The sequence below is a fragment of the Plecotus auritus genome, assembly GCF_963455305.1.
Source record: "Plecotus auritus genome assembly, chromosome: 12".
NCBI classification, from domain to species: domain Eukaryota; kingdom Metazoa; phylum Chordata; class Mammalia; order Chiroptera; family Vespertilionidae; genus Plecotus; species Plecotus auritus.
In genome coordinates this window covers 14,126,710-14,150,640 of record NC_137778.1, presented here as the reverse complement: position 1 = coordinate 14,150,640, position 23,931 = coordinate 14,126,710, and the positions used below count along the sequence as shown (strand labels likewise).

Here is a 23,931-nt window from a genome sequence, read left to right as displayed (position 1 = left end):
GAGGGAGTGTAAATGTCTTTGTAATGATTTTGTATCTTTTTTTATACATAGAGAACTGAAAGATTCAGCTTTTCCTCTTTCATGGTTGATCAAAATTATTTTTAAATGAAAGGATGCAAAATAAACAAATGTGTCCTCACCCACAGGTACACGAGCTGTAGCACGGCTGTAAGTCTGTGCCCTACATAAAGCAGAATTCAGATTAATTCTATTCTGTGTGATTCCCACAAACAAACAAGCACGGTGCCTTTGCAACTCTATAGGCTCCATTATCAAGTGTATCAAGTTGTGGACCGAATCTTTATTTGGATAGATATTGATGAAAACTAATCATCTTTTCTAGCTTCACATATCTAATTACTGGATATAATTACTTTTCCATAATCTACTCTCTGGCTCCATATTGCAGGAAGACCTCCGGCCCTGCACCAGGTGCTACGAAAGCTCAAGACCATGTAAGCACAGTGCTAAGGACCCTAGGACCCTCGCTGGCCTTGGCAGGGCCCTGATGCTTCATCAGCTTCCTGGAACCTCAGCCCCTGCCTATGAGGAAATGGAGAGGGAAAAGTTCGGGAGGGATAAATCAGCATGGGGGCTCACGGCTCCTGATCACACACAGCCCCGCAGTTTTTTCTACTAGAACGTATTTTACAAGCCTCTTTTCAGGCTTTTTTCATTAAAACTCTCTCTCGCTATCAGGTGGGTACTAGATTTATTGGGGTGATCACTTCATAAGTTCTATAAATGTCAAATCACTATTTTGTACACCTGAAACTAACATAATATTGTATGTCAACTATAATTGAAAAACATAAAAACTACCTCATGCTTGTCTGAAATTTACAATTCAGCCAATTTAACTTTTATCTTGGAAAGGATTATAGTTCTCCAAAGTGAGGTTTTTAAAGTAATTTGACGCATTATAAACACCATTCACATGGGTAACTGCAGGCCTGGAGCTAGGAGAGAAGGCGGAGAAGGGATGCACTGTCCAGACCTCCGTCTGTGCTGTCAGTCTCGTCTCCAGAAAGCATGTGCTCTATTTCAATTAGCCTACAAATTAAAAAAGTTTTGAAATAATTTTAATGTCTAGTGCCTACATTTTATTTTACTCTTCTTCATGCTCATCCCATAATTATGAATATTAGTTTTCCTGGGGGGAAAGTCTATTCATAAACTAAAATACCTTTATTTCCTCAGTAAATTAAAAAAATATTAAAAAAAAAAAGAAAAACCACCTGAGTCCTCTGCTAGCACATGTCAAAGTCACCATTTCAAATATAAGGAAGTAACTTTCTTAATACATAGATACTATGAGCCCCAGACAATATTGGGGGGGGGGGGATGATGTATAATTATGTGAAACCTCTCTGTGATCAAAGATAAAGATAATTTAAGTACAATCCTATTATTGTTTTGAGTTACTATTACTGGGGGGAGAGGGCCCTTCAAGGAACTGCATTCAGTGACAACACTACAGTATAGCAATATGGATAAAATCTTAAACTCAGCAAAGAATGGCATTTAAGATTTTTTTAAGGTATTTTGCCTGAACAACAATACCTCAACTTCCAATTAAAAATATAAACCTAGCCCTCTCTTCTCATTCACTTATAACTAGACCTTCTTTTAAAGGCAACTACCAATTACATGTTAGACTGGGTGTGCATTCACCCATACACCCCACTGGCCAAAAAGCCCAGCAATGTGTAAAACCCAAGAGGCAACGTGAAAGGCTGACCTGGGGAATGGCTTCCTCCTTCCTCATTTTATGAAACAATGTGATGGCCTTTGAGACGAAAACTTTTGGTTGGAAATGTGTAGCCAGGATAGAGTAACAAAAGTAAGAACACTACGTCGTGCTCCACAACAATACTGAGATTATGAAAACAGATACTACTTGTTGAAAGAAGGGGGCATCACTAAAAACAGTCTTTCTTCCCGAGTTTTATGCTTCTAAGTAAGAAGCACATGGATAAGCCTGTCTTTTCCATGCCATCCGCAAGTCTTCTGCTTTGTGTAGGACTTGGGTGTAAGTTTAGATGCAATTATTAGGCATATTCACCAGAGCAGACTCAGTTTCTTTCCCTAACACCTGAATACAGCATAAGCATCCTACCATTGCCACCACCGGCTTCAACTTCAGGCTCTCGCGTGTTGGATGCGGACCTTTGCAAGTAAAATGTGACTTCCCAACTCTTTATTGCGTGGTTACAGAGGATGTGAAGACTGTTCTCAGGAGTCTATACGTGGTGTGAGACACCTTCCCCCAGCTCTTCAGTGTTTCTGTGGTTTCACAGTGCTGGACTCTGCATCCTCATTTGGCCACCTTAAACTTTTCAAAAGGCTGAGTTTTGGAAATCAAGAAGTTTAGCCTGGTTTCAGACCCTCTGCAGACAAAAATTAAAATTGATTAGAATAAATTCACGACTTGCTATATTATATATACTTACACTTTTCTTGATACTTAGTGTAGAAAACAAACTTTGGATCACATTATGTTAAGATGAGAGCACATTAAACCTTGAAAACTAAGTTAAATTAACAGTGGAGCTTTACTTCAAACTCAATATATAGTCATTAAACTTTAAATAATACTATTAATTATCAAGGTTTATCATCAGATTAAATGTTTTATATACAGTGGCTTTCTTTCAGCAACTCCCTTTTCTGTGGCCTAAAAAAATGGGAGAAAAATAAAGTACACCTACGAAAATCTAAATTTCAAATGTTAAGAGGTTGCCCTGTGGGGGAAAACCCCACAAATAAGGACTTGGAAAGAATGAACAGAAAAAATAGCAATGGAAATAACAGATAGTAAATTTCTTGTATTTGCAAATCTTGGATATTTATTTTGAATGTTAGAATGTTCAGCCACTTCTAACCCCAAATTATTTCAAGTCAATCAAGTACTTAATTATCAGTATTGCCTCAATTTTGAGAGAAGTGAAGCTTATTAGTGAGTTTCTAATTCCATAACAATAAAATCCAATGCCAACTACCAGGTGAAATTCTAAAGTTTCTACCTAATAAAACTTATGTATCCTTCAAGGTTCAAATCAAATACTATGATCTCCTTTGGGGAGGCATGCATGATCTGCTAATCTGAAACACATTAATCATTGCTCTGGATACCCATACAATTTGTATGGGCATTATTTCTTTTCTAGAAGTCTCTGCCTTCTTAAAGCCCATAAAAACGTGGACAAATACAAAAAGAAGAGTAATCACTAATACATAAAATATTCAAGTTTAGATATCATGTTTAGCAACTTAAATAATTTCTAAGCACCTGATGATTTAGAAGAGCAGATTGTATCCTAACTATTCCAACACAAGACAAGACAAGATGAAAACCAACTTTGTCATTCTGATATTTAAGAATCATTGGATATTTTTCTTTTTAACAGATTCCTTTTCTAAGAACTTGCAATTCTGTATTTTAATTATACTAAAGTACTCTAACAAGCTTTATAAAATATGTTAGTATGTACTTTTTAAAATAAAATTTGAAAGTAGACAACTTACTGTATGTCATCTCTCCCAGGGTACAGAGATTACAATAATCCAACTGGCCATTTTTGATATTTTGAAGCATGTGGGTCTGCTCTACTAATCTTGATCAAGATATTTAAGAGATGACAAAAATCTAAATTTTAAGTATATTTACAATGTATGTCACCAACAAACAATTTTGTTTTCTTTAACATACTGGACACTGTAACTGCTGTGGTCTTGACAAACCAGAAAAAATGTAAACCCAAACTAAAAGTTATCATAAAATAAACTCCTTAAACAGGAAGTTCATGAGACCTTGGAAAGGTGCTATCATGTGGTTGTTTCCTCCTTTTTCCCTTCTCTTTCTTTTTCTTGATGTTTCATCTTTTGTCCTAGGAAAAAACAAAAAACAAAAACTAAAAACAAACCTATTAATGATTGCTACAATAAGACAGAGATACAAGGACTTTCTTTCATGTTTTTATTGATTTCAGAGAGAAAAGGAGGGGGAGAAACATCAATGATGAGAGAGAATCACTGATCAGCTGCCTCCTGCACACCCCCTACTGGGGATCGAGCCTGCAACCAGGGCATGTGCCTTTGACCAGAATTGAACCTGGGACCCTTCAGTCTGCAGGCTGACACTCCATCCACTGAGCCAAACCGGCTAGTGCATAGACTTTATTTAACTATTTTTCAGTATGATTATATCCACATGGTTTGAAATTTAAAAGATAAAAAGTCCCCTTTTCACTCTGGTCATCCAGCTACCTAATTCTTCCCAAAGTCTACAACAAATATTACAGATTTTTTACGTATCTTCAAAAATATTTGTATGCATTTGGAGAGTTTATTGTCCCAGAACCATCTGTTAGGGGGACTATCATTCTCCACTGAATTACCTTGGCACTTTTGTCAACTGACCATAAATGTAAGGGTTTATTCTTGAACTCATGCCTGTGTGTCCTTTCCTTTTATAACAATGCCAGTCATGGAATCTAGAACACTCCAGTTCCCCTTTCCAGCATGACCTTATATTAACTAATTACATCTGCAAAGACTCTATTTCCAAATAAGGTCACATTCTGAGGTTCTGGGTGAACATGAATTTGGGGGAGGATACCATTCAACTCACAACAGCATGAGTACATTTATACTTGTTATATCTTCCTGATATGTTGACCCTTTTATCATAATAAAATTTCCTCATTGTCTCTAATATTTTTCAAAAATCTAATTTTCCTTTATTAATTTTATAAAATCAATTAAAAGGCAATCTATATCCTTTCATATTCCAGAAGAGAATATCCTATTTAATAAAAGAGTAATATGCAAATTGACCATCACTCCAACACACAAGAAGGCTGCCCCCATGTGGACACAAGATGGCCACCGCAAGATGGCCAGCAGGGGAGGACAGTTGGGAGGGACCAGGCCTGCAAGGGAGGGCAGTTGGGGGCGGTCAAGCCTGCACGGGAGGGCAGTTAGGGGTGACCAGGCCAGCAGAGGAGGGAAGTTGGGGGCAACCAGGCCTGCAGGGAAGGGCAGTTGGGGGGGACCCAGGCCTGCAGGGGAGAGCAGTTGGGGGGTACCAGGCCTGCAGGGGAGGGCAGTTAGGGACAATCAGGCTGGCAGGGGAGCAGTTAGGCATAAATCAGGCTGGCAGAGGAGTGGTTAGGGGGTGATTAGGCTGGCAGGCAGAAGCCGTTAGGGGCAATTGGGAAGGCAGGCAGGTGAGCACTTGGGAGCCTACAGTCCTGGATTGTGAGAGGGATGTCCGACTGCCTGTTTAGGCCCAATCCTACCAGTAGGATCAGGCCTAAACGGGCAGTCGGACATCCCTTGAGTGGTCCCAGATTGGAGAGGGTGCAGGCTGGGCTGAGGGACACCCACCCACCGTGCACAATTTCGTGCACCAGGCCTCTAGTTATATATAATATCAGACTTACCTATTCCCTGAAAAATCTTAAAAGAACTAAGTTTCCACTGCCTATCAATTTATTTTCAGGTAACATTTGCAATGTTTTCCATAAAGAGTAGTCTATGTTTTAAAAAAAACTTTTTGAGTCAATCTCAGCAATTTAGAGCCTATACTAGTGTAATGTATGGTTTCTCAACAGGTGTTCTATGTAGAGTCTAGAGGAATCCTTTATTGTTCATAACCATTCCTCACACGATAGGATATTTAACATTCTGGGCCCCTATCCACTAATTCTTCCCAATCTTTTAAAAAAAAGTATATATTGATTTTAGAGAGGAAGGGAGAGGGAGAGAAACAAACATCACTGATGAGAGAGAACCACCTACTAGCTACCTCCTACATGCCCCCACAGGGAATAGAACTGCCCCCTCCTGTTCACGGTCGAGGCTCAACCACTGACCCATGCCAGTCTTCATGAAAACCCGATTCATACGCTCTCTGAATTTCCAAGTGTCCCTTGGAAAGGGGGGTCACTTGAGGACCAATGTCATAGTAGTTACGGTGAACTACAGGCAAGCGAGGGCGTGGGCTCAGCATCCCGTGCCACGGAGCCCGACACCAGCAGGGGTTGGGGCCCTCCTGTCTGTTCTGGACGCTGTGCTCCAGAACCGCTACGACTTTGGAGAGACAGAAGATGAAGCAGAACAGAAAAGGATCAGAAAGAAAAGGGAAAACAAGAAGGGAGATGTGGGGACTCCAGTGGTGTTGGGGACAGAGCCTGCTCCCCCAGCTGGTTCTCTTGTAAGAGGCCAGAGGAAGAGGCCCCGAGCTTTTCCCCGGAGCTCAGAGAAGAGCTGCAATGTGCCCCTCCTGTGAACCCCACTGGTGCCCCTGCAGGCCCCGGCCCCTCCTGCTGCAGCAGTTCCCTCTCCTCTGAACTCGAGGTTATGCTGGGTGTGCAGCCTCCCAAAAAGAGTTGTATGAATTACAAGGTTTTGCAGGAGCAGATCAAAGAAAAAAAGGCAGCAAAGGAAGAGGAAAGAATGGCCTAGGACACAGATATTTTTTTCAAAAAAGAAGAGGAAAGGGCAGGAAGACAGGAAATCCAAAAAGAAGAGATCAGTTCCCAGTATTTTGTCAAGTGGACGGATTAGACAGGTTGGAAAATTCCAAAAGGGACATTGATTCTGAACCCAGTGGATATTAAGAAAATAAATTCTTTCCGAGTGGCTAAGTGAAGTACTGTATGAACTGAAGAGAGGAATGGGAAAGGGCCACTGTACTAAAACTGGACCCGTGCAAGACTTCCATGCTATTATTTATTTCAGATTTCATCGGCTGCTTTTTAAGGAAAAAAATCAAATAGAAACAATAAAGCTTCTGGTTGCTGGAAAAAAAAAAGTCAACTACAGAGCCAGACTTCTTGAGTTTGAATACAGGTTCTGAGACTACTGAAAAACAGACAGACACCTAGTACAATTACTTGACTGCTCTGTATCTGTTTCCTTATCTCTAAAATCAGAATAGTAATGGTACTTATTTAATTACTGTGATGATTAGATTACCTGATACGTGTAAAGTTCTTAGAACATCTCTGGTACACAGTAAATATTGATTAGCAAATATTCCCTAAATTTGTCATTTCAATAATTTTTCTAACACAGGATACTAGTTTTGAAATACTTTTTTCTCTATTAGTTCATTTTTTCCTTATTCCTCCTCCTATACTCCTTTTAAGTAGATAGGCAGCTGTGAGCTCATTGCTTTAGGAAGAAATAAACCAGGGTAGTAAAGGTGGGGGGGGGGGGAGTCTTCCTGAACTTGATTTCTAAAAATGTAAGCCATTAGGGGACTAGAGAAGCTTCCACATGTAGATAACATGTTAGGAAGAAATACAACTGAAAAGAATAAGAATAAGTCTCACCTCCCCACAACCTGAGCCCAAGTTGCAATAAAAATAGAAATTTCTCCAGATTAAGGGGAAGAAGATATTGTGGGGAAGTGCTAAGAGTATGGACATGGATAGATTCTAAAAAGAAGGGCCCTGTATCCTGACTCATAGAGCACCAGGAAGCAGTAAAATTCCACAGAAATCTAAGGTGGGGGGAAGGAGGCTGTATTCTGAGGCTTGGGATAGTAACCATGACTGGGAGAGGAGGTTATGTTGACCAGGCTTTAAAGAGCCTTGCATTTAGTACCCTGAGTGGCCGTGAGGAAGCAGAATTATGCCCAGGTTTTTACATGTGACATGGAAGTAACAGAGAGAGCCACTATACCTGAAGGGACAGGCAGACAGGAATGAAGACATGTCAGTGCCAGACAGAATGATAGACATCCCAGAATATACCTGTATGAACAGACAACACTGAGAACTAGGTGAGTATCTTCTCCCCATCCATACCTTGGAAACATAAAGACCGCCCCCCGCCTCCTCACCCATCTACCACTTCACTTCCTCCCTGAAATTGAACTCAAAGTTGGGAAGTTTTTATTTGTCTGTGTAGTTTTCTGAGTATTTTTTTTTAAGAAAAGGGACAGTATTGGGTTAGCTCCATGTTAACTACCCTGTTAAACACTTCCTCCCTTATCATATCTAATAAAAGAGTAATATGCAGATTGACCATCACTCCAACACACAAGATGGCTACCCCCATGTTGTCAAAGATCCTGCCCCCATGTGGACACAAGATGGCCACCACAAGATGGCCAGCAAGGGAGGGCAGTTGGGAAGGACCAGGCCTGCAAGGGAGGGCAGTTGTGGGCGATCAGGCCAGCAGGGGAGGGCAGTTGGGAGGGACCAGGCCTACAAGGGAGGGCAGTTGGGGGTGATCAAGCCAGCAGGGGAGGGCAGTTAGGGGTGACCAGAATGGCAGAGGAGGGAAGTTGGGGGCAACTGGGCCTGCAGAAAAGGGCAGTTGTGGGGGACCCAGGCCTGCAGGGGAGAGCAGTTGGGGGGGACCAGGTATGAAGGGGAGGGCAGTTAGGGGTGACCAGGCCAGCAGAAGAGGGCAGTTAGGGGCAATCAGGCCAACCAGGGAGCATTTAGGTATCAATCAGGCTGGCAGGGGAGTGGTTAGGTGGTGATCAGGCTGGCAGGCAGAAGCAGTTAGGGGCAATCAGGAAGGCAGGCTGGTGAGCAGTTGGGAGCCAGCAGTCCTGGATTGTGAGAGGGATGTCCGACTGCCTAAATGGGCAGTCAGACATCCTTCGAGAGGTCCCAGATTGGAGAGGGTGCAGGCTGGGCTGAGGGACAACCCCCCACCGTGCACAAATTTCGTGCACCAGGCCTCTAGTATCTCATTAAAATTCCATGTAGAGCCCACATGGTGTGTCTCAGTGGTTGGGCACTGACCTATGAACCAGGAAGTCATGGTCTGATTCCCAGTCAGGGCATATGCCCGGGTTGCGGGCTCAATCCCCAGTGTGGGGTATGCAGGAGGCAGCCAATCAATTCTCTCTCATCATTTCATCATTGATGTTTCTCTTTCTCTCCCTCTCCCTTTCTCTCTGAAATCAATAAAAATATATTTTTAAAAATTTCCCTGATTTTGTTTTCTTTAATTAATAAGGTACAGAATCCTATAACCAAATTTTATATTAAGTTAAGTTACCTACCTTTCTTTCTTTTCTCCTTTTATTCCTTTTTTGTCCTCTCTTTGTCTTAACTTTTCTGTTGGTAGAATCTAAAAGAATTAGATTTTAAAAGAATTAGAAATGATCCAGTTTATAACAGGCAAGCAAGAACATCTCTAGGGAAAAGAAATAAACTTCATGATTGAAAGGATGGGAAACCTTTTGTTATAGTAACGTTACATTAACTTCCGGTCAACAATAAAAAACAAATGTTAGAACTAGAAACTCTAAGAAAAACCAAACTATACAAGAAAGTCAGTTCAAATATGAAGTAATACTAACACATGGCATGGTTTTAAGCAAGTGATGGACTATCAATGAACTTGATATCATGACTGGAAACATTCTCCTTTGAGTCCCAGTAAACAGGATATTAGGTCCATGAAAGGGAATATAACCCTAGCACACGACTTGGCACTGCAATAAATATATTTATAGAGCGATAGTAATTTAAATGCTGATTACTGGTTTTGAACCTTTAAAGTGAGACTACGAACAAAAAAATGAATGAGTTACTTTTGGTTGTAGATCATACTATAAATATTAACTACTGAAAACAAAAAGTATATATACAGTAGGGAGAAAAGATGGGAGTAAAGAAAGGGTGGGGGGGGTGCCTATATAAAAGAGAGTAAAATAATTGACTAAAGTTGATGGAACAAAAAGTAGAATTACAAGTATAATATTGATGCCAAATTAACTAATGGAAAAACTATACTACGACTAACAAACACAGAGAGGAAAGAACAGGTGACACAAAGGAGTAATTTAATGTGAACTAATCAATGGATATTGCCTACACTTGAATGTGGAGAACATTTGCTATAATTTGATTGCCTGGTATCTGATTCTCCTTTCTATGTTTGGTGAAGGTTCTTCTGTATGCCTCCCACCATCAGTGCTGAAAAGGCCAATACTAGCTTTTCCAGTTTCCCATGCAGCTGGGACATGGACATGTGATCAGGCTTAGTCAATCACTGCCTAGGAGTTGGTGACACAAGAAGCAGAGATACTGAAGAATGCACTTTGTAGTGATGGCAGAAATATCCAGTGTCTAGTGGCTGCAGTGGCAGTGATGACAGTGGTGGCATTTAGTGACCATGGCAATGCAGGCTGAGGGATCCAGGCGTAGGAATGGCAGTGGTTACAGTGTGCCCTTAGCAGACTGAGCTCTGTGGCATGACTTTGCTTGTGGTTCTAGCTGCAAAGTTTCACTTTGTTCCTATCCATATTCAGAGATTAATTCTCTAGCTTCTTGGCAATTCTGTGGGTTTTTCAATGTCCTTTCATGCCTTCCCCATTTAAACCAGCCAGAGTTGTTTCCTTTACTTACAACCAAGAACTCATATTAGCCCACTGATAAATCAAGAAACAGAAGTGAAAGCATGTTACTTAAGAATCAGAAACCCAAATGTCATCAGTGGTTATTTAGCACATGCAATTCCTTTAGCTTATAATAAACCTTCCTGAATTCTACTCCCCTGGCTTTTGTCTGGAAAATACCTCCTCCCCCTCCAATTCTCAATTTAGATAGAATTTCCTCTTAAAGCCTTTCCTGGTCTCCTTAACTCATGTATACCAAGTCACAGCTCTCACCTATACTGCAATGAACTATTTGTCTTTATTGCCCAATAAAATAAAAGTTTCTTGGCTGATGGGATCATGGCCTGTTTACCATTATGCCTGGAGCACAGTGAGTATTCTCAATAAACATTTGTTGAATAAACAGAAGTTATAAAGGATTTTTATAATTTATTATAAAAAAAATTATTATAGTTTTAATAATTTTTCTCTAAATAATTTAACTTATAAACAAAAAACCCTAACAGGGTGAAACATACCGTTAGTACTGGAATCTGTCTCGCTTTCAGAAGACGAAGAAGAAGAGGGAAACACACGGTCATCTGAAGAAAAAGATGTTGATCTATGTTGGGGTTGGTGGTGTTTCTGGCTTTGCTCTTTTTTTCCTGTTTGTTTGTGTTTGCCTTTGATATCAAATATGACACAATTATTCTCTCAAATATTAGCAACAAATGAAAGAGAAACAAATAATTTATAGAACGTATGTGGAATTACTGAAAAGGTCTTAAAGTGAGAAAAGCTCCTACCTTCATTTCTGCTGGTGCTGGCATCTTCAGGACTTGTGTGTGGGGACTTGTTATTCATGTCTACAAAACCTGCCTGCCATGGCTGTAAAACCAAAATATTGACAAGTCATTAGACAATTTAAAAGCAAAATAATGGTTTTTGGAACAAAGGAAATAGAAACCACATTTTAAATTCTGAATGGAAAGAGGGTCAGGTGTTATTCAGAAAATAGTTTTATATTTCTATTAAATGATAACCATTCATAACCCTAATTTGAGTATCTGCCATCAAAACAAAAGTCAAGTATGTATTTCCATAACCTTGGCAAAAATCTCATACAGATTTGATCAAAATAAGAACCCTGTTTTAGTTGAATTTTGCTTTGTAACCTACAAGAACAAGAATTTGGTATTGATGTGGTGATACTATGGATTACATTATGTCAAACTGGTTTTCTTCATTGACGAAGGGAAACACCAACTGTTATAGACTGAACTGTATTCCTGCAAAAGTCATTTACTATTGAAGCTCTAACCCCAATATGACTGAATTTAGAGAGAGTCTTCAGGAGGTAAAGTTAAATAAGGTCATAGCAGTGCACCCTTAACTGATAGGACTGATGGCCTTCTAAGAGGAAAGAGATACACACCCCACACACATACACACACACAGGAGCAACCCAAGTAGAAAAGGCCATGTGAGGATGCACCAAAAAGGAGGCTGTCTGCAAGCCATAAAGAGTTCTCACCAGAAACCAAACTCTGCTGGAACTTGATCTTGGACTTTCCAGCCTCCAGAACTGTGAGAAGATAAATTCCTGTTGTTTAAAAGCCATGCAGTCTGTGGAACTGTAGCTCTGTGGCAGCGCAAGCAGACTAATAGACCCATGAAGGACGGCTGCGATTGTGGCTGCCCTTCAGAACTCGATGTTCTCCCTGGTACCTGCAGCCCATCATTCCTATCTCCTTGGGCTTCATGTTTTCCTCCCACCCTTAAACACAGGCCATCTTCGGGATGAAGCTTTTGATTGCTCCTCTCTATCACTATTCCATTGGTTCCTAAACTTTAATACACATAAGAAAGACAAAGAAGCTTTAAAAAGGCAACTCCTGTGCTCCTCACCCAGAGATCTTACTAGAAGATCTGGAGGGAGACCTTGAGCAATTCAAGAAGCCATGACGCCACACTTTGAGAAACAGTGCTCTCTTAGAAATCTCATCTAGTCACACAATTGCAATGAATATATTACTCCTCCCGCCCTTTTATTTGTCCAGCTCTTTACTCCCTCATCTCTAATAAACACTTTCCTTGGAACATCTCTTATCACTCTGCACTTTAAAATAAAACTAAGCTCTTTGGAGACTTAGCCATTTCGGTAAGTAAAACCATTTTTCTCCTAATACATGCATTTATACACCTAATTTATTCACTAAGCCCCCAATCCAGTACTAGAAATATAGTGGTGAATAAAACAGACAAGATTTCTACATTCACAGAGCTTATATTCTAGTTTCAGAAGAAACCAAATAATTTCTAAGAATAATTGTTATGAAGAAAATAAACAGGTGCTATAATTGAAGTGCCCTGCTGGATAGGAATGTCTGCTTCTAAATAGGTGACATTTGACCTGAGATTAGAAAAATGAGAATCATCCAACCAAGTGAAAGGAAAAACTTGTAGGAAAAACTTTTGATCAGATGGAAGATAAGTTCAAAGGCCCTGAGGTGGAACAAGTTTAGCATTTTTTGATATTCAGAAAGATGGAAGGTTAATCTCAAGCACAGTAGTCAAAGGGGAATGGCATGAACTGAGCTAAGAGGTAGACATGGACCAGGCAATGTAAAAGTATAAAACCAACTTTATGTTAAGGAGTTGGGATTTCATCCTAAGTACTAGAAGCCCGGTGCACGCAATTCGGGACCTCTGGCTCCTAACCACCTGCCTGCCTGCCTACCTGATCGTCCCTAACCACTAACAACTCTGCCTGCCTGCCTGATCGCCCCTAACCGCCTCTGCCTCGGCCCACGCACCCAGGACTCAGGCTTCCCTCCTCCGGCCGGCCGCAGGCAACCAGGACCCGGGCTTCCCTCCCTCTTGCTGGCCACAGGCACCCGGGACCCCAAGGGGCGCCGCCTGGGTCCCGGCTGTCAGGAAGGACATCAGGGAAGACATCCGGTCTAATTAGTATATTACCCTTTTATTAGTATAGATTAGTATAGATAGTGGGAAGTGACTGGAGGCTTTTAAGCAGGGGAGTGTCAAGATCTGATATATAACAAAGCACAGTCATATGATTAAAAACACAAATCACATTTTAAAAATCATTACCAAAACGGATGTCAAGGAGCTTATTCCCTATGTTTTCTTAAAGGAGTTTTATAGTTTCAGGTCTTATATTCAAGCTTGTAATCCATTTTTGTGTCTGTCCAGTTTTCCCATTACCATTTATTGAAGAAGTACTTCTTTCCCCATTGTGTTTTTGGTACCCTTGTCAAGGATGCATTGACTATATATGTATGAGTTTATTTCTGGGCACTCTATTCTGTTTTATTGGCTTATGTGTCTTTTTTTTTTTTTTAAACATCTGGAACAATTTTTAGTTATCACAATTTGGAATCTTGTCACAATTTAAGTTGCTACTTGGAATCTAGTAGCTAGAGGCCAGGGATATAGCTAAATATCCTAAAATGCACAGGAAAGTTCTTCACAACTAAAATAATCCAGCCCCGCCCTGACTGGTTTGGCTCAGTGGATAGAGCGTTGGCCTGTGGACTGAAGGGTCCCAGGTTCGATTTCGGTCAAGGGCATGTACCATGGTTGTGGGAACATCCCCAGTGGGAGGTGTGCAGGAGGCAGCTGATCGATGTTTCTCTCTCATCGATGTTTCTAACTCTCTATCCCTCTCCCTTCCTCTTTGTAAAAAAATCAAAATGTTAAAAAAATAAAATAATCCAGTCCCAATGACAAAATTGATAAAGTCTGTTCTAGCCCAAACCGCCAAAATCTCTTACTTGAAGTACTGTAACAGCCAATAATTGGGTTTCCTGATTTTATTTTATACAATCTCTCCCCCACAAAGCACAGCTATATGATCTTTTAAAAACAATTTTATAAACTGATGAACAAAATAAATCTAGAGACACAGAAGCATGGAAACAGACTGACAAATCTCAGAGGGAAGGCGAGGGGGGCGGTGGTGGTTTGTGGAAGAGATTAACCGAAGAACTTACATGCACATATGGATAACCCATTGACACAGGTAATAGTGTAGTGAAGGCCTGGGTGGGGGGCAGGTACGGGGTGGAGGGGATCAATGGGGACTATGACAAAGGGGGACATCTGTAATACTTTCAGCAATAAAGATAAAATAAAAAATAACAATTTTAATTGAATTACAATTGACATACAATATTATATCAGGATTAGGGGACATTCAGCCTTTAACCATTAAGCATGATGTTAGCTCTAGATTTTGTAGATTCCTTTTATCAGAGTCCCTGCTATCCCTAGTTTGTTATTTATTCATTTGCTTGTTTTTGGAACACTGACATGAACACAGGTACATATTTTATGTAACTTAAGTACACATTCTATTTGCTCTCTATAAATAGAGACAATTTTTAAGACAGAAAGCAAAGTATAGAGCCCTAGCTGGTTTGGCTCAGTGGCTAGAGCATCGGCCTGTGGACGGAAGGGTCCTGGATTTGATTCCAGCCAAGGGCACATGCCCAGGTTGCGGGGCACATGCCCAGGTTGTGGGCCCCATCCCCAGTAGGGGGCATGCTGGAGGCAGCCAATCAATGATTCTCTCTCATTCTTTTTTTTTTTTCCTTCTTCTTAAGCAAAATGGCTGCAGTCTCTCATTCTTGATGTTTCTCTTTGTCCCTTTCTGAAATCCAACACACACACACACACACACACAGAAGTAGTGAATGCCATCTCCTGGAGAGACTATCAAGACCGTATCAAATGCTACCACCACCTCTCCTCACTCTTCACCATCTCTCTACCATTTCAGCAATATAGCCTCTTTGATGGAGATGGGAGCAGGGGTGCTGAATTGCAGGTGCAAACAGACTTATTTGGGAAGCCCAGGCCAGGCCAGGCAAAGCTCAGCTGGCCAGAAGCTCCAGCTACTGAGTCCTCTTATGCAGCAAGTCACACTGCTAGTTCTCTGGATTATAGACAGTGGTCATTTCTACAGCTTTTAAAGCACCAATGACTTCTAGATGGATTAGACTCTGTTTGGGGCTCCAAATACAATTTTCCTCATCTTGGTTGAGTCGATTTTTTCTTTTTTAAAGAACACAGCTGAATCTGTTGGGTTCGTGGTGCTGAGTTTTTAAAATCATCAATATTGAATTTCGTCAAGTGCTTATTTTTTTTGTTTTTGTTTTTTTTGCATCTATTGATAGGAACATGTAGTTTTTCTTATGTAGTCTGTTAATATGGTAAGATATACTAATTTATTTTCAAATGTTGAACCAGCCTTGAATTCCTGGGATAAATGTTAGTCACAAAGTGTTTTTCTTTTACACATTGCTGGATTCAATTTGCTAATTTTTTTTTTTTTAAGAATTTTTTTGCATCTTTGTTTATGAGGGACACTGATTTGGTTTTCAATTTTTTTAAATCTGGTTTTGGTATCAGGAAACGTTGGGTTAATAAATGAATTGGGAAGTTTCCCTTCCTCTTCTATTCTCTGAATAGCTTGCGTAGAATGACTATTACTTTGTCTTTAAAAGTTTGGTTAAATTCGCCAGTGAAACTACATGGCACTGGGGAGTTTTCCTTTTTGGTATAGAACTATTCAGCTTATCTCTTTCTTCTTGGGTGAATTTTGGTAGTTTTGATGGTGATCCATTTCATCTGAGATAAGTATAGAGTTGTTTGTAGAATTCCCTTATTGTGCTTTTTAATGTCCATCATGATCAGTAAAGACATCTCCTCTTAGAGCATGTATGTTATAGAAATGACCTAGAACAGTGGTGGGCAAACTCATTAGTCAACAGAGCCAAATATCAATAGTACAACGATTGAAATTTCTTTTGAGAGCCAAATTTTTTTAAACTTAAACTTCTTCTAACGCCACTTCTTCAAAATAGACTCGCCCAGGCCGTGGTATTTTGTGGAAGAGCCACACTCAAGGGGCCAAAGAGCCACATGTGGCTCGCGAGCCACAGTTTGCTAACCACGGACCTAGTACAATTAAATACAAGACAAAGTAGAGAAAGGACATACCTGCAGCAGTACTAGCCTCAAGCCTTTTTATCACTGACTTTCAATTCCATATTCAGTCAGATACCAAGTCCTTTTGGTTTGTCCTTGCAAATTCCTCCTAAGCCCAATACTGCTTGGCACAGCCCTTTAAGACCCCTAATCTACCTACCTAAAATATTCCATCTATCACCTAATGAGTCTCACTGCCTTTCTCCACATCCTTTACATTGCTGCCAGACTTATCTTCTTAAACTTCCAATGTTTCCACACTGCCTACAAGATAAAGACCCTTCACATCTGCCTTAGCCTTGCCTTTTGAATTGCAGTTCATTTTATGTCTCTAAATCAGGTGTTTTTTACATGTAGGCTTCCGAGGGGAGGGCTGCAATTATCTTGTCTTATGTAAACTGCTCAAATGTTTGCCAACAACAGTGATAATAATAATGACATACAGGGGAAGAAGGTTGATTAATGAGGACTGGGTTAGAAGTACATAACAAAGCATCAAGTACATTGGTGAGGATGTGAAATATGTATTACTAAACTCAGAGCTTAGATACCTGATAAAAATGGAACACTCAAGGGCCAGTGTGGACAGCTCTGAGAAAGTTTGTAGACAACGGCCAAATTTTCAGAAACAGGAACATTCTAGACAGCATTCAGAAAAAAATTCCTCATGAAAAACACCTAAAAGGGAGATGCCCAGGTGTATGGAAAAGACAAAGTGGTAACAGCACCAGCTTTGGGGTAAGCTACACAGGAGATCCAAATTTCAACTCCATCACACCCAGCTGTTACTGCAAGCACATTATGTAAATTCTCTGTGCCTCGGTATTCTCATTGGTATCTACCTAAGGAGTGGTGCGATGATTAAATAAAATACGTGTAAAACGCTTAGGTCAGTGTCTTGTTCTTAAGGGATTCTTTCCTTAATTGTTTCTTTTATTTAATAAGAGGAGAGATTAGGAAGGGACCCTGCACCAAGATGGGTGGTTCTTGGGAGAGATTTTCATGAAAAGAGGAAAGATTCAGAAGCATCCACAAAGAGTAGATTCCCAAAGGGAGTTGGAGGAAAGAACATTTCCGGGGGGAGGGGGGAAAGAGAGAGGGGCGGGACCCTCAAAATGCGAGGAAGAGCAAGACCTGAGAACAGGGTCAGACCAAGGTCACACCTTGCAGAGTTCAGCAGGACCTCCAATAACACGGTGTTGCTCAACCTGGTGTGGTTGATGAGATGCCTTAGGAATGTTGCTTGTTTATATCAGCCTATGATAAAATGACTTTCCTGATACTTGTTTTACTTAAAGTCGCAGAAACTATCCACGATATTGAGGATTTACTATGGATCTGAGAAGCCAGTGACTATGAGTAAGAAACGCTTACCAGAAAGGGCTCATCTCCTGGGGGAACCCTGAGGCCTGATTTGGGGATGAGAGGCCCACAGTCGTGGATTTGACCTAGAGGCCTGCTGGGGAGGGAGTTGGGGGAAAGATAAAAAGAAAACGCCCGCGCAGCCTCTGTCTGGCCACAGCTCCAACACTTACTGTAAACTGCAGGGGAAACGACCTTCCTGGGCCAGCTTCAGCCCGGCCCGAGGGTGCTGAGGAACCAGGAGAGCTTACGCCCGCCGCCGCGGAGCCCGACGCTGGACCACGAGGTACTGAGCGGGGGTGGGCGGGGCGGGGCCTCCACGCATGCGCACGCCAGCGACCGGAAACGTCTCGCCCACGACACAGATAGGGGCGGGGCCCACGTGGCTTTTCCGGCGCAGGGCCTGCAGTCAGGCCTGTGGGCGCGGGGTTGGCTTAATGTCTGGCGTTTGACTCGTTGCAGTGTTTCCGTGTACATCGCCCAGAACCTCAAATCGTGGGGCCAAATTCAATAACAGAGTGTCAACAAATGGCAGCATTTTCCCGGAACTTGTTTGAGATTTCATTTCAGGTTCTGTTACAGATTGTGGCCATGTGGCGAAGTTTTCTGGGATTTGTTTTTTGGTAGATTAATTTGCCCAGATTTGATACCACTACAATATGGAGACCGTCTGGTAATGTGGTTATTGCTCCGGGAATTGGAGTCTTCCCTGTTATTCATGTGAAGTCTTCCAGTTTGCTGGCTGGTCTGCACATTTTCTTTTAGGTTTTTACCTACCAGCTTTTGTTGCTGTTTTAGTTTACTCTTCATAATGGACCCCAGGTATGTTGATCCGTCTGGTAATTCAGCTGAACCTTTGTATTCTAACAGTTCTTTTGGATTTTATAGGTAAGAATTAATCTATCTGTAAATATCAATTTTGGCTTTCCCCCCCCCAAATTCAGTACAACACTGTATAATAGCATCAGGGGTAGTTCTTTCCAGAAGTTATTTGGATTGCATATTATGTGTTCATGTTTTTTGAAGGTTTCTGGTAGATAACCTTTTTTAAAACGTAGGCAGTAGGGGTAAGTAGTTAGGAATAATTTTAAAAAGTTATCTGGGGGTCATATTGGCAGAACTGGGGGGTGATTGGATGGAGACAGTGAGGGAGGAATCTAGATCAGTGTCCAAACTTCTCATTTGATGGTGATGTCATTATCTGGGGTAGAATACACAGAGGATTCAGGTTGGCAGTGGTGGAGAGCGTGGGAAGATTTCCAGTTCAGTTATAGTAAAGCTGACTTTAAAGTCCCTGTAGGACTTCAAAATTTAGATGATCAGCAGGTACTTGGATATTAGGAGTCTGCAGCTTAAGCAAAGGCCAGAGTCAGAGATACAGAGGCGGGAGCAGCATGGGGGTGGATAATGAGTTCAAGAGTCAGCTGTGGGTGCACCGGGAACTACTGTTCTCAGGGTGGCATTTGGTCCTATGGACATTCCTTTCCCATCTCCCTTGTACTTGCCTCTGAACATTCCTTCTCCACATTCTTTGTAGGCTCCTCTCACTCCTCCCCTAAAAAGTAGTGATCTCAGGTGATTTCACCATCTGATTTCCCTGCTGTGTATCTAGCAAATCTTTATCTCCAGCCCAGAGTTCTTGGTAAGATTAAGACCCATGTGTCCAACCATTTTCTAAAAGAAAAGAGGTAGTCGGTGTCAGTGGATTGTCTGAGGGACCACACAAAGGCTTGGTATCTCCTGTTTACTTGCATCCAAGGCTGGCCCTATGAGTTGAACTTGGCTGTGACTATTTCTTGTTTCTCTGAACACATCAAATTTGGAAATCAGGGTTTAGAACTCAGATCTGTTATTATGCATTAATATGACCCCACCTCCACACCCTACTTTAATCCTGCACATATATTTCTCAAGGTTAATGCCTCTTTTATGCCTAGTGTATTGTTTTTTCTTCACCAGGAATTGATATAAAATAAAAATGGAAATAAAATTGAAATCTTATTGACATAGATAAAAATGATTTCATATTGTAAAAGAGGAAAAATATTTTACATGGATCTGCCTCTTTAAAACAAAAATTGTAACTCTTATTTTGTAGGAAAGGAGGACTTTTTACTCTAGGATACCTCATTTTGTGATCACTGTTTCAATGATGAAGGGATTCCGAACTTGTAAGCAAACCATGCCACCACTTATACTTTTTATGTGGAGAAGTTGGATAAAACACAAAACTAGTATTTGAGTAAATTCACTTTTAAATGTTTTTCACATCACCTACTTAAAACTAGTTACAACAATATGATCTCCCACTCCCCAGGAGTACAGGGATGATCTTGAACTTGATTAGAAACACTGAAAACGAACACAGAGAACCACCTTTGTGGTCTAGAGGAAGGCTTCCTGAGTTTGTCTGACCTGACATGTTGACCATTGACTGTACCAGGGTTCACCAGCAGCTACAGTGTAGTTCTTGAGTGTGTTTCTATTGTGAACTTATTTCTTTGAATTTAACCCCTTTGAGATGATTTCTGCACTAGTTTTTTAGCATCTTGAAAATTTCACAGAAGAGATTAAGGAAGTTTCAGTTATTCCAGAAGCCACTGGTATAAATCATGCTTCTTCAGGTTAACTGTTTAGAAGTTGTAAGGTGCGTGGTCATTGCCTCAGTGAGCTGCGCTGAGTGGCCCTCAGCCGGTGGCACTTGTCCTTGCAGGATCAAGGGAGCCAGGCCAAAAGGGGAGAGGGGGGTGCTCAGTTGCATGAGAATGAATTAGGACTCAGGTAAACCGGGTATTTTTTGCTAACCTCAGGTCTATCAAGCATCAGAAGGACTCAGTCTTGACTTGAATATACACCTTCAGACCCATACAGAAAAATGCATAAGAACATAATCATTTCTTCACAGAGTACTTAGGTTTTCAACAAGAAAAGTTACAAGTTTATATAAATACCCATTTTCATACCAATTTATGAAATAAAAATTTTCTCAGTAAGAATAGGAGAACTGTTTTTAGCAATCAGTTTTGGATGGGAGTGCTTCTGACACCCATGGGAAATTGTAATGATGTCTTCCCTAGGTTTTAAATTCCTCATTAATTTATATGACATTTCCTCCATCATATACTAAATTCTGCCCATCCTCACATTAATTTACTGTTATTACCAAAATACCTTTAAATTATTTGTATACATATACAAATATACATTAAGTTGAACATTATTAAACTCTTAATATTTGTTTTTGATCTATAAAAACAGTTTTCCACATGATTGACCCTAATAAAATCTGGACTTTAGTTGGATGTTTATATCTCCTTTTTTATATGTTATGTGGTACTTTTTTCTTTATTTCTGCAGGGAGAATGAAGATGCCTACTCTTGTCACCACTTATGCAGCCTTCAAAAATTGTGTCTGCTGACTACTGGTGACTTTCATGAAAATATTTAGAGGTGTATTAATTCAGTATCTGACCCAAAAACGTCTGTTCCAACTGGACATACTGTCTTGTAATTACACCATCCATCTACTGATCTGGAACAATACACCTTAGAAGACGGCTTTTGTAGGCATATGGTCAAGTCTAGAACCAGCAGACCAAATACCAAGCATTTTCAACTGGGAATTCTACATCTGTGTCCTCATTGACATTTAACATAGAGAGCCTACTCTGAGACCCCATACTAAGCACGAGCAAAAAAGAGATGTCCCAGATCTTGCTTTCAAGAAACTTACCATCTTTTAAGAGATAGAAAAATATAAATAAGAGGATATCCTAAGTGTTTTAAGTTTCAAACTGGGAAAGAAGACAGAACTTAGGAAGTTTTAAAGTGACTTCGAATGCCAAGGGCAAAAGCCAAATACAAATGTGGACTGAGTTGAAATTCAGTCACTGTGCTAACCAAAGGTTTCCTCCATGGTCCTGGACCCAAGAAGTCCTTTTATCCCCCGAGAAATAGTGACTAGAGCTCTTCCAGGTCAGTTAAATCCACTGTCACTTTCAAGAAGATGGTGTCATCTTTAATGTAGGTGTTCTTGGCATTCTCCAAAGTGGAGTGAGCGACAAAGCGCGGACAGCCGGAGGCAATGTTCATCTCCCCATCGGGACGTTTAAAGCTGCTGCTATTGGGGTCAGCCTTGAAGGTCTCTATAATGTGGTTCTTTTTGCCACTCTGGTCCAAAAGCATCAGGGTGACCCTCTGCCGGAATGGCCACTGCAACAGTGAGTCAAACTCCCCTCGCATCACCACAAAGTACAGCGACAGGTGCGTCCCCCTCCCGGACCCGTCCCCGTTCAGGTAGGCTCTAGCGCAGAGGCGGTAGCCACACCGGCTGGTGTAGAAGGGCTGGCTGAAGATGGACACCGTGTGCCCGTCCAGCGCCTCCCTCTTCTTCGTCGCATAGTCAGTCACCTTCCAGATGAGCTTTCCGTTGTAGCAGGCGCCTTCCAGCAGCTTGAATCGCTCTTCATTTTTATTCAGCTGTGCTTTATGAATATTAATGTGGGCATCGTGTTTGTTCGTCTCCCCTTCCAGAACAACTGCAAAGAAAAACAAACACACAAACAGATGCTGTAGGCCTGAGTTGTCTTTAGAATTTGCCCAAAGTGGAATTTTGCTATCTGAAAAGAACCGATAACATTCTGACATCCTAAAGATGAAGTGAATTCGATGTCCACCAATGGGCCATTTGTATTACTAACAGCAACTCAGTGAATCTCATGTCTTGGCAAGAGCGGCACCAAGCAAACTTGAATGTGTCCTCTTGAACTGAAACTCACCGACGTGTAGAGAAGACACTCAGCATTCAACTAACGTGTGTGAGCATGTGAGCCCCTAGTTTTCAAACCGGGATGCTTTTAAACAACCAAACCCTCTTATATTTCTCTGTACAACGCTGCCTCAGGCGAGTCTATCGGCACGGCACCAATTTTTCAGCAGCATTTGCTCACTTCCTATCTCTGTGTCACATTTTGGGAATTGTGGCAATATATCATATTTTTTCGTTACATTTGTTATGGTGATCTGTGATCAGTGATCTTCGATGTTACTAGGGTAAGAGCCGTCACCCAGCAAAACGATTACGACTCACTGAAGCCTCAGATGACAGCATTCCTTGGTGATAAAGTATTATTTAATTAAAGCATGTACATTATTTTTTTTCAGGCAACTCTATTGCACACTTAATAGACTACACAGTATAGTGTAAATATAACTTTTATATGTACTGGGAAACCAGAAAACCTGGGACTCACTTCGTTGCGCTATCTGCTTTATTGCAGTGGTCTGGGATCAAACCCTCAGTATCTCCAAGGTCTGCTTCCACAGAAAACAATGTGCCGACCATGTTTTTCTTAGCTTTCTCATTATTTTCCACTCTCAATTAAAAACCATCATTCCCGTGTTCCTGGCATTTCCTGGCCCTTTTCTACCCTTTGCCTCTTCTGGCCCCCACTATGGATCCTCGTAATTTTTGCCTGAGTAGACAGAATATCATGCTGCTCTGTTTCGCAAATACCAGATTCAACCAGTTTACCCTGGACAGCTCTGACTCCATCTGGCCAGGTGTTAGCTTGTTTCATGAACACCTGCAGACAAAAGAATCATCAGAAGGGAAGTAGAAAATATTAGACATACCTAATCTTTGATCATTGCTTTCTAGCAGGGTAATTTTCTCTTTCACTGTATCAATCGCTTCCACCAAAGGTCCCAGATCAAATTTATTTTGTTGCTGGTTTGCCATCTGTAATAACTGACGCACTTGAGCTTCTAGCCAAGCCGACTTGTCAATGTGACTGGCAAGAACCTTTCAGTACAAAATGGGCATTACTATCTTAGTCAATATCTTAGTAATTCATCAAGATGCAATTTTCAATTCAAACATTTCACATTTAATTAATCAATTAATGAAATGAAAACTACATAGTCCAGAACAGAAAATTCAATGAGGATGCAGAGAGATTAACCACCTATATCTCCCTCCTCCTCCTCCTCCTCTTCCTCCTCCTCCTCCTCCTCCTCCTCCTTCTCCTCCTCCTCTCTAACCCAGCTCCTGTTCCAAATCTTTAAGTTTCTCCTCACCTGATTTTTACTCCTCTCTCAATTTCTCTTCACTTAGTTATCTAACCTCTCTTTAGATCTCTAGTCTCATGTTGTCTCTCCTCTTACCTATCACTGCCTTCTTAGAAGTTACCCTCCTGATT

At 41.0% G+C, this 23,931-nt stretch overlaps 1 protein-coding gene and 1 pseudogene across 4 annotated transcripts in view; one reads left to right on the top strand and one right to left on the bottom strand.

Annotated features, from left to right (window-relative positions):
* The first annotated feature begins 5,881 nt into the window (after positions 1–5,881).
* On the top strand, positions 5,882–6,657 carry LOC308237250 (40S small subunit processome assembly factor 1-like; annotated as a pseudogene). The gene has a single exon. The product of its transcript is annotated as a 40S small subunit processome assembly factor 1-like (transcript).
* A 13,314-nt stretch (positions 6,658–19,971) lies between these two features.
* TRAF5 (TNF receptor associated factor 5) overlaps positions 19,972–23,931 on the bottom strand; it is a 43,219-nt gene continuing 39,259 nt past the window's right edge. For all 3 annotated transcript variants that reach the window (XM_080648446.1, XM_080648448.1, XM_080648447.1), the window contains 2 exons: positions 23,366–23,534; positions 19,972–22,269 (listed from right to left, as the gene is read on the bottom strand). In XM_080648446.1, coding sequence (XP_080504572.1) covers positions 21,692–22,269; positions 23,366–23,534 — 747 coding nt within the window. In that variant the 3' untranslated portion in view covers positions 19,972–21,691. The remainder of the gene's footprint in view (positions 22,270–23,365; positions 23,535–23,931) is intronic.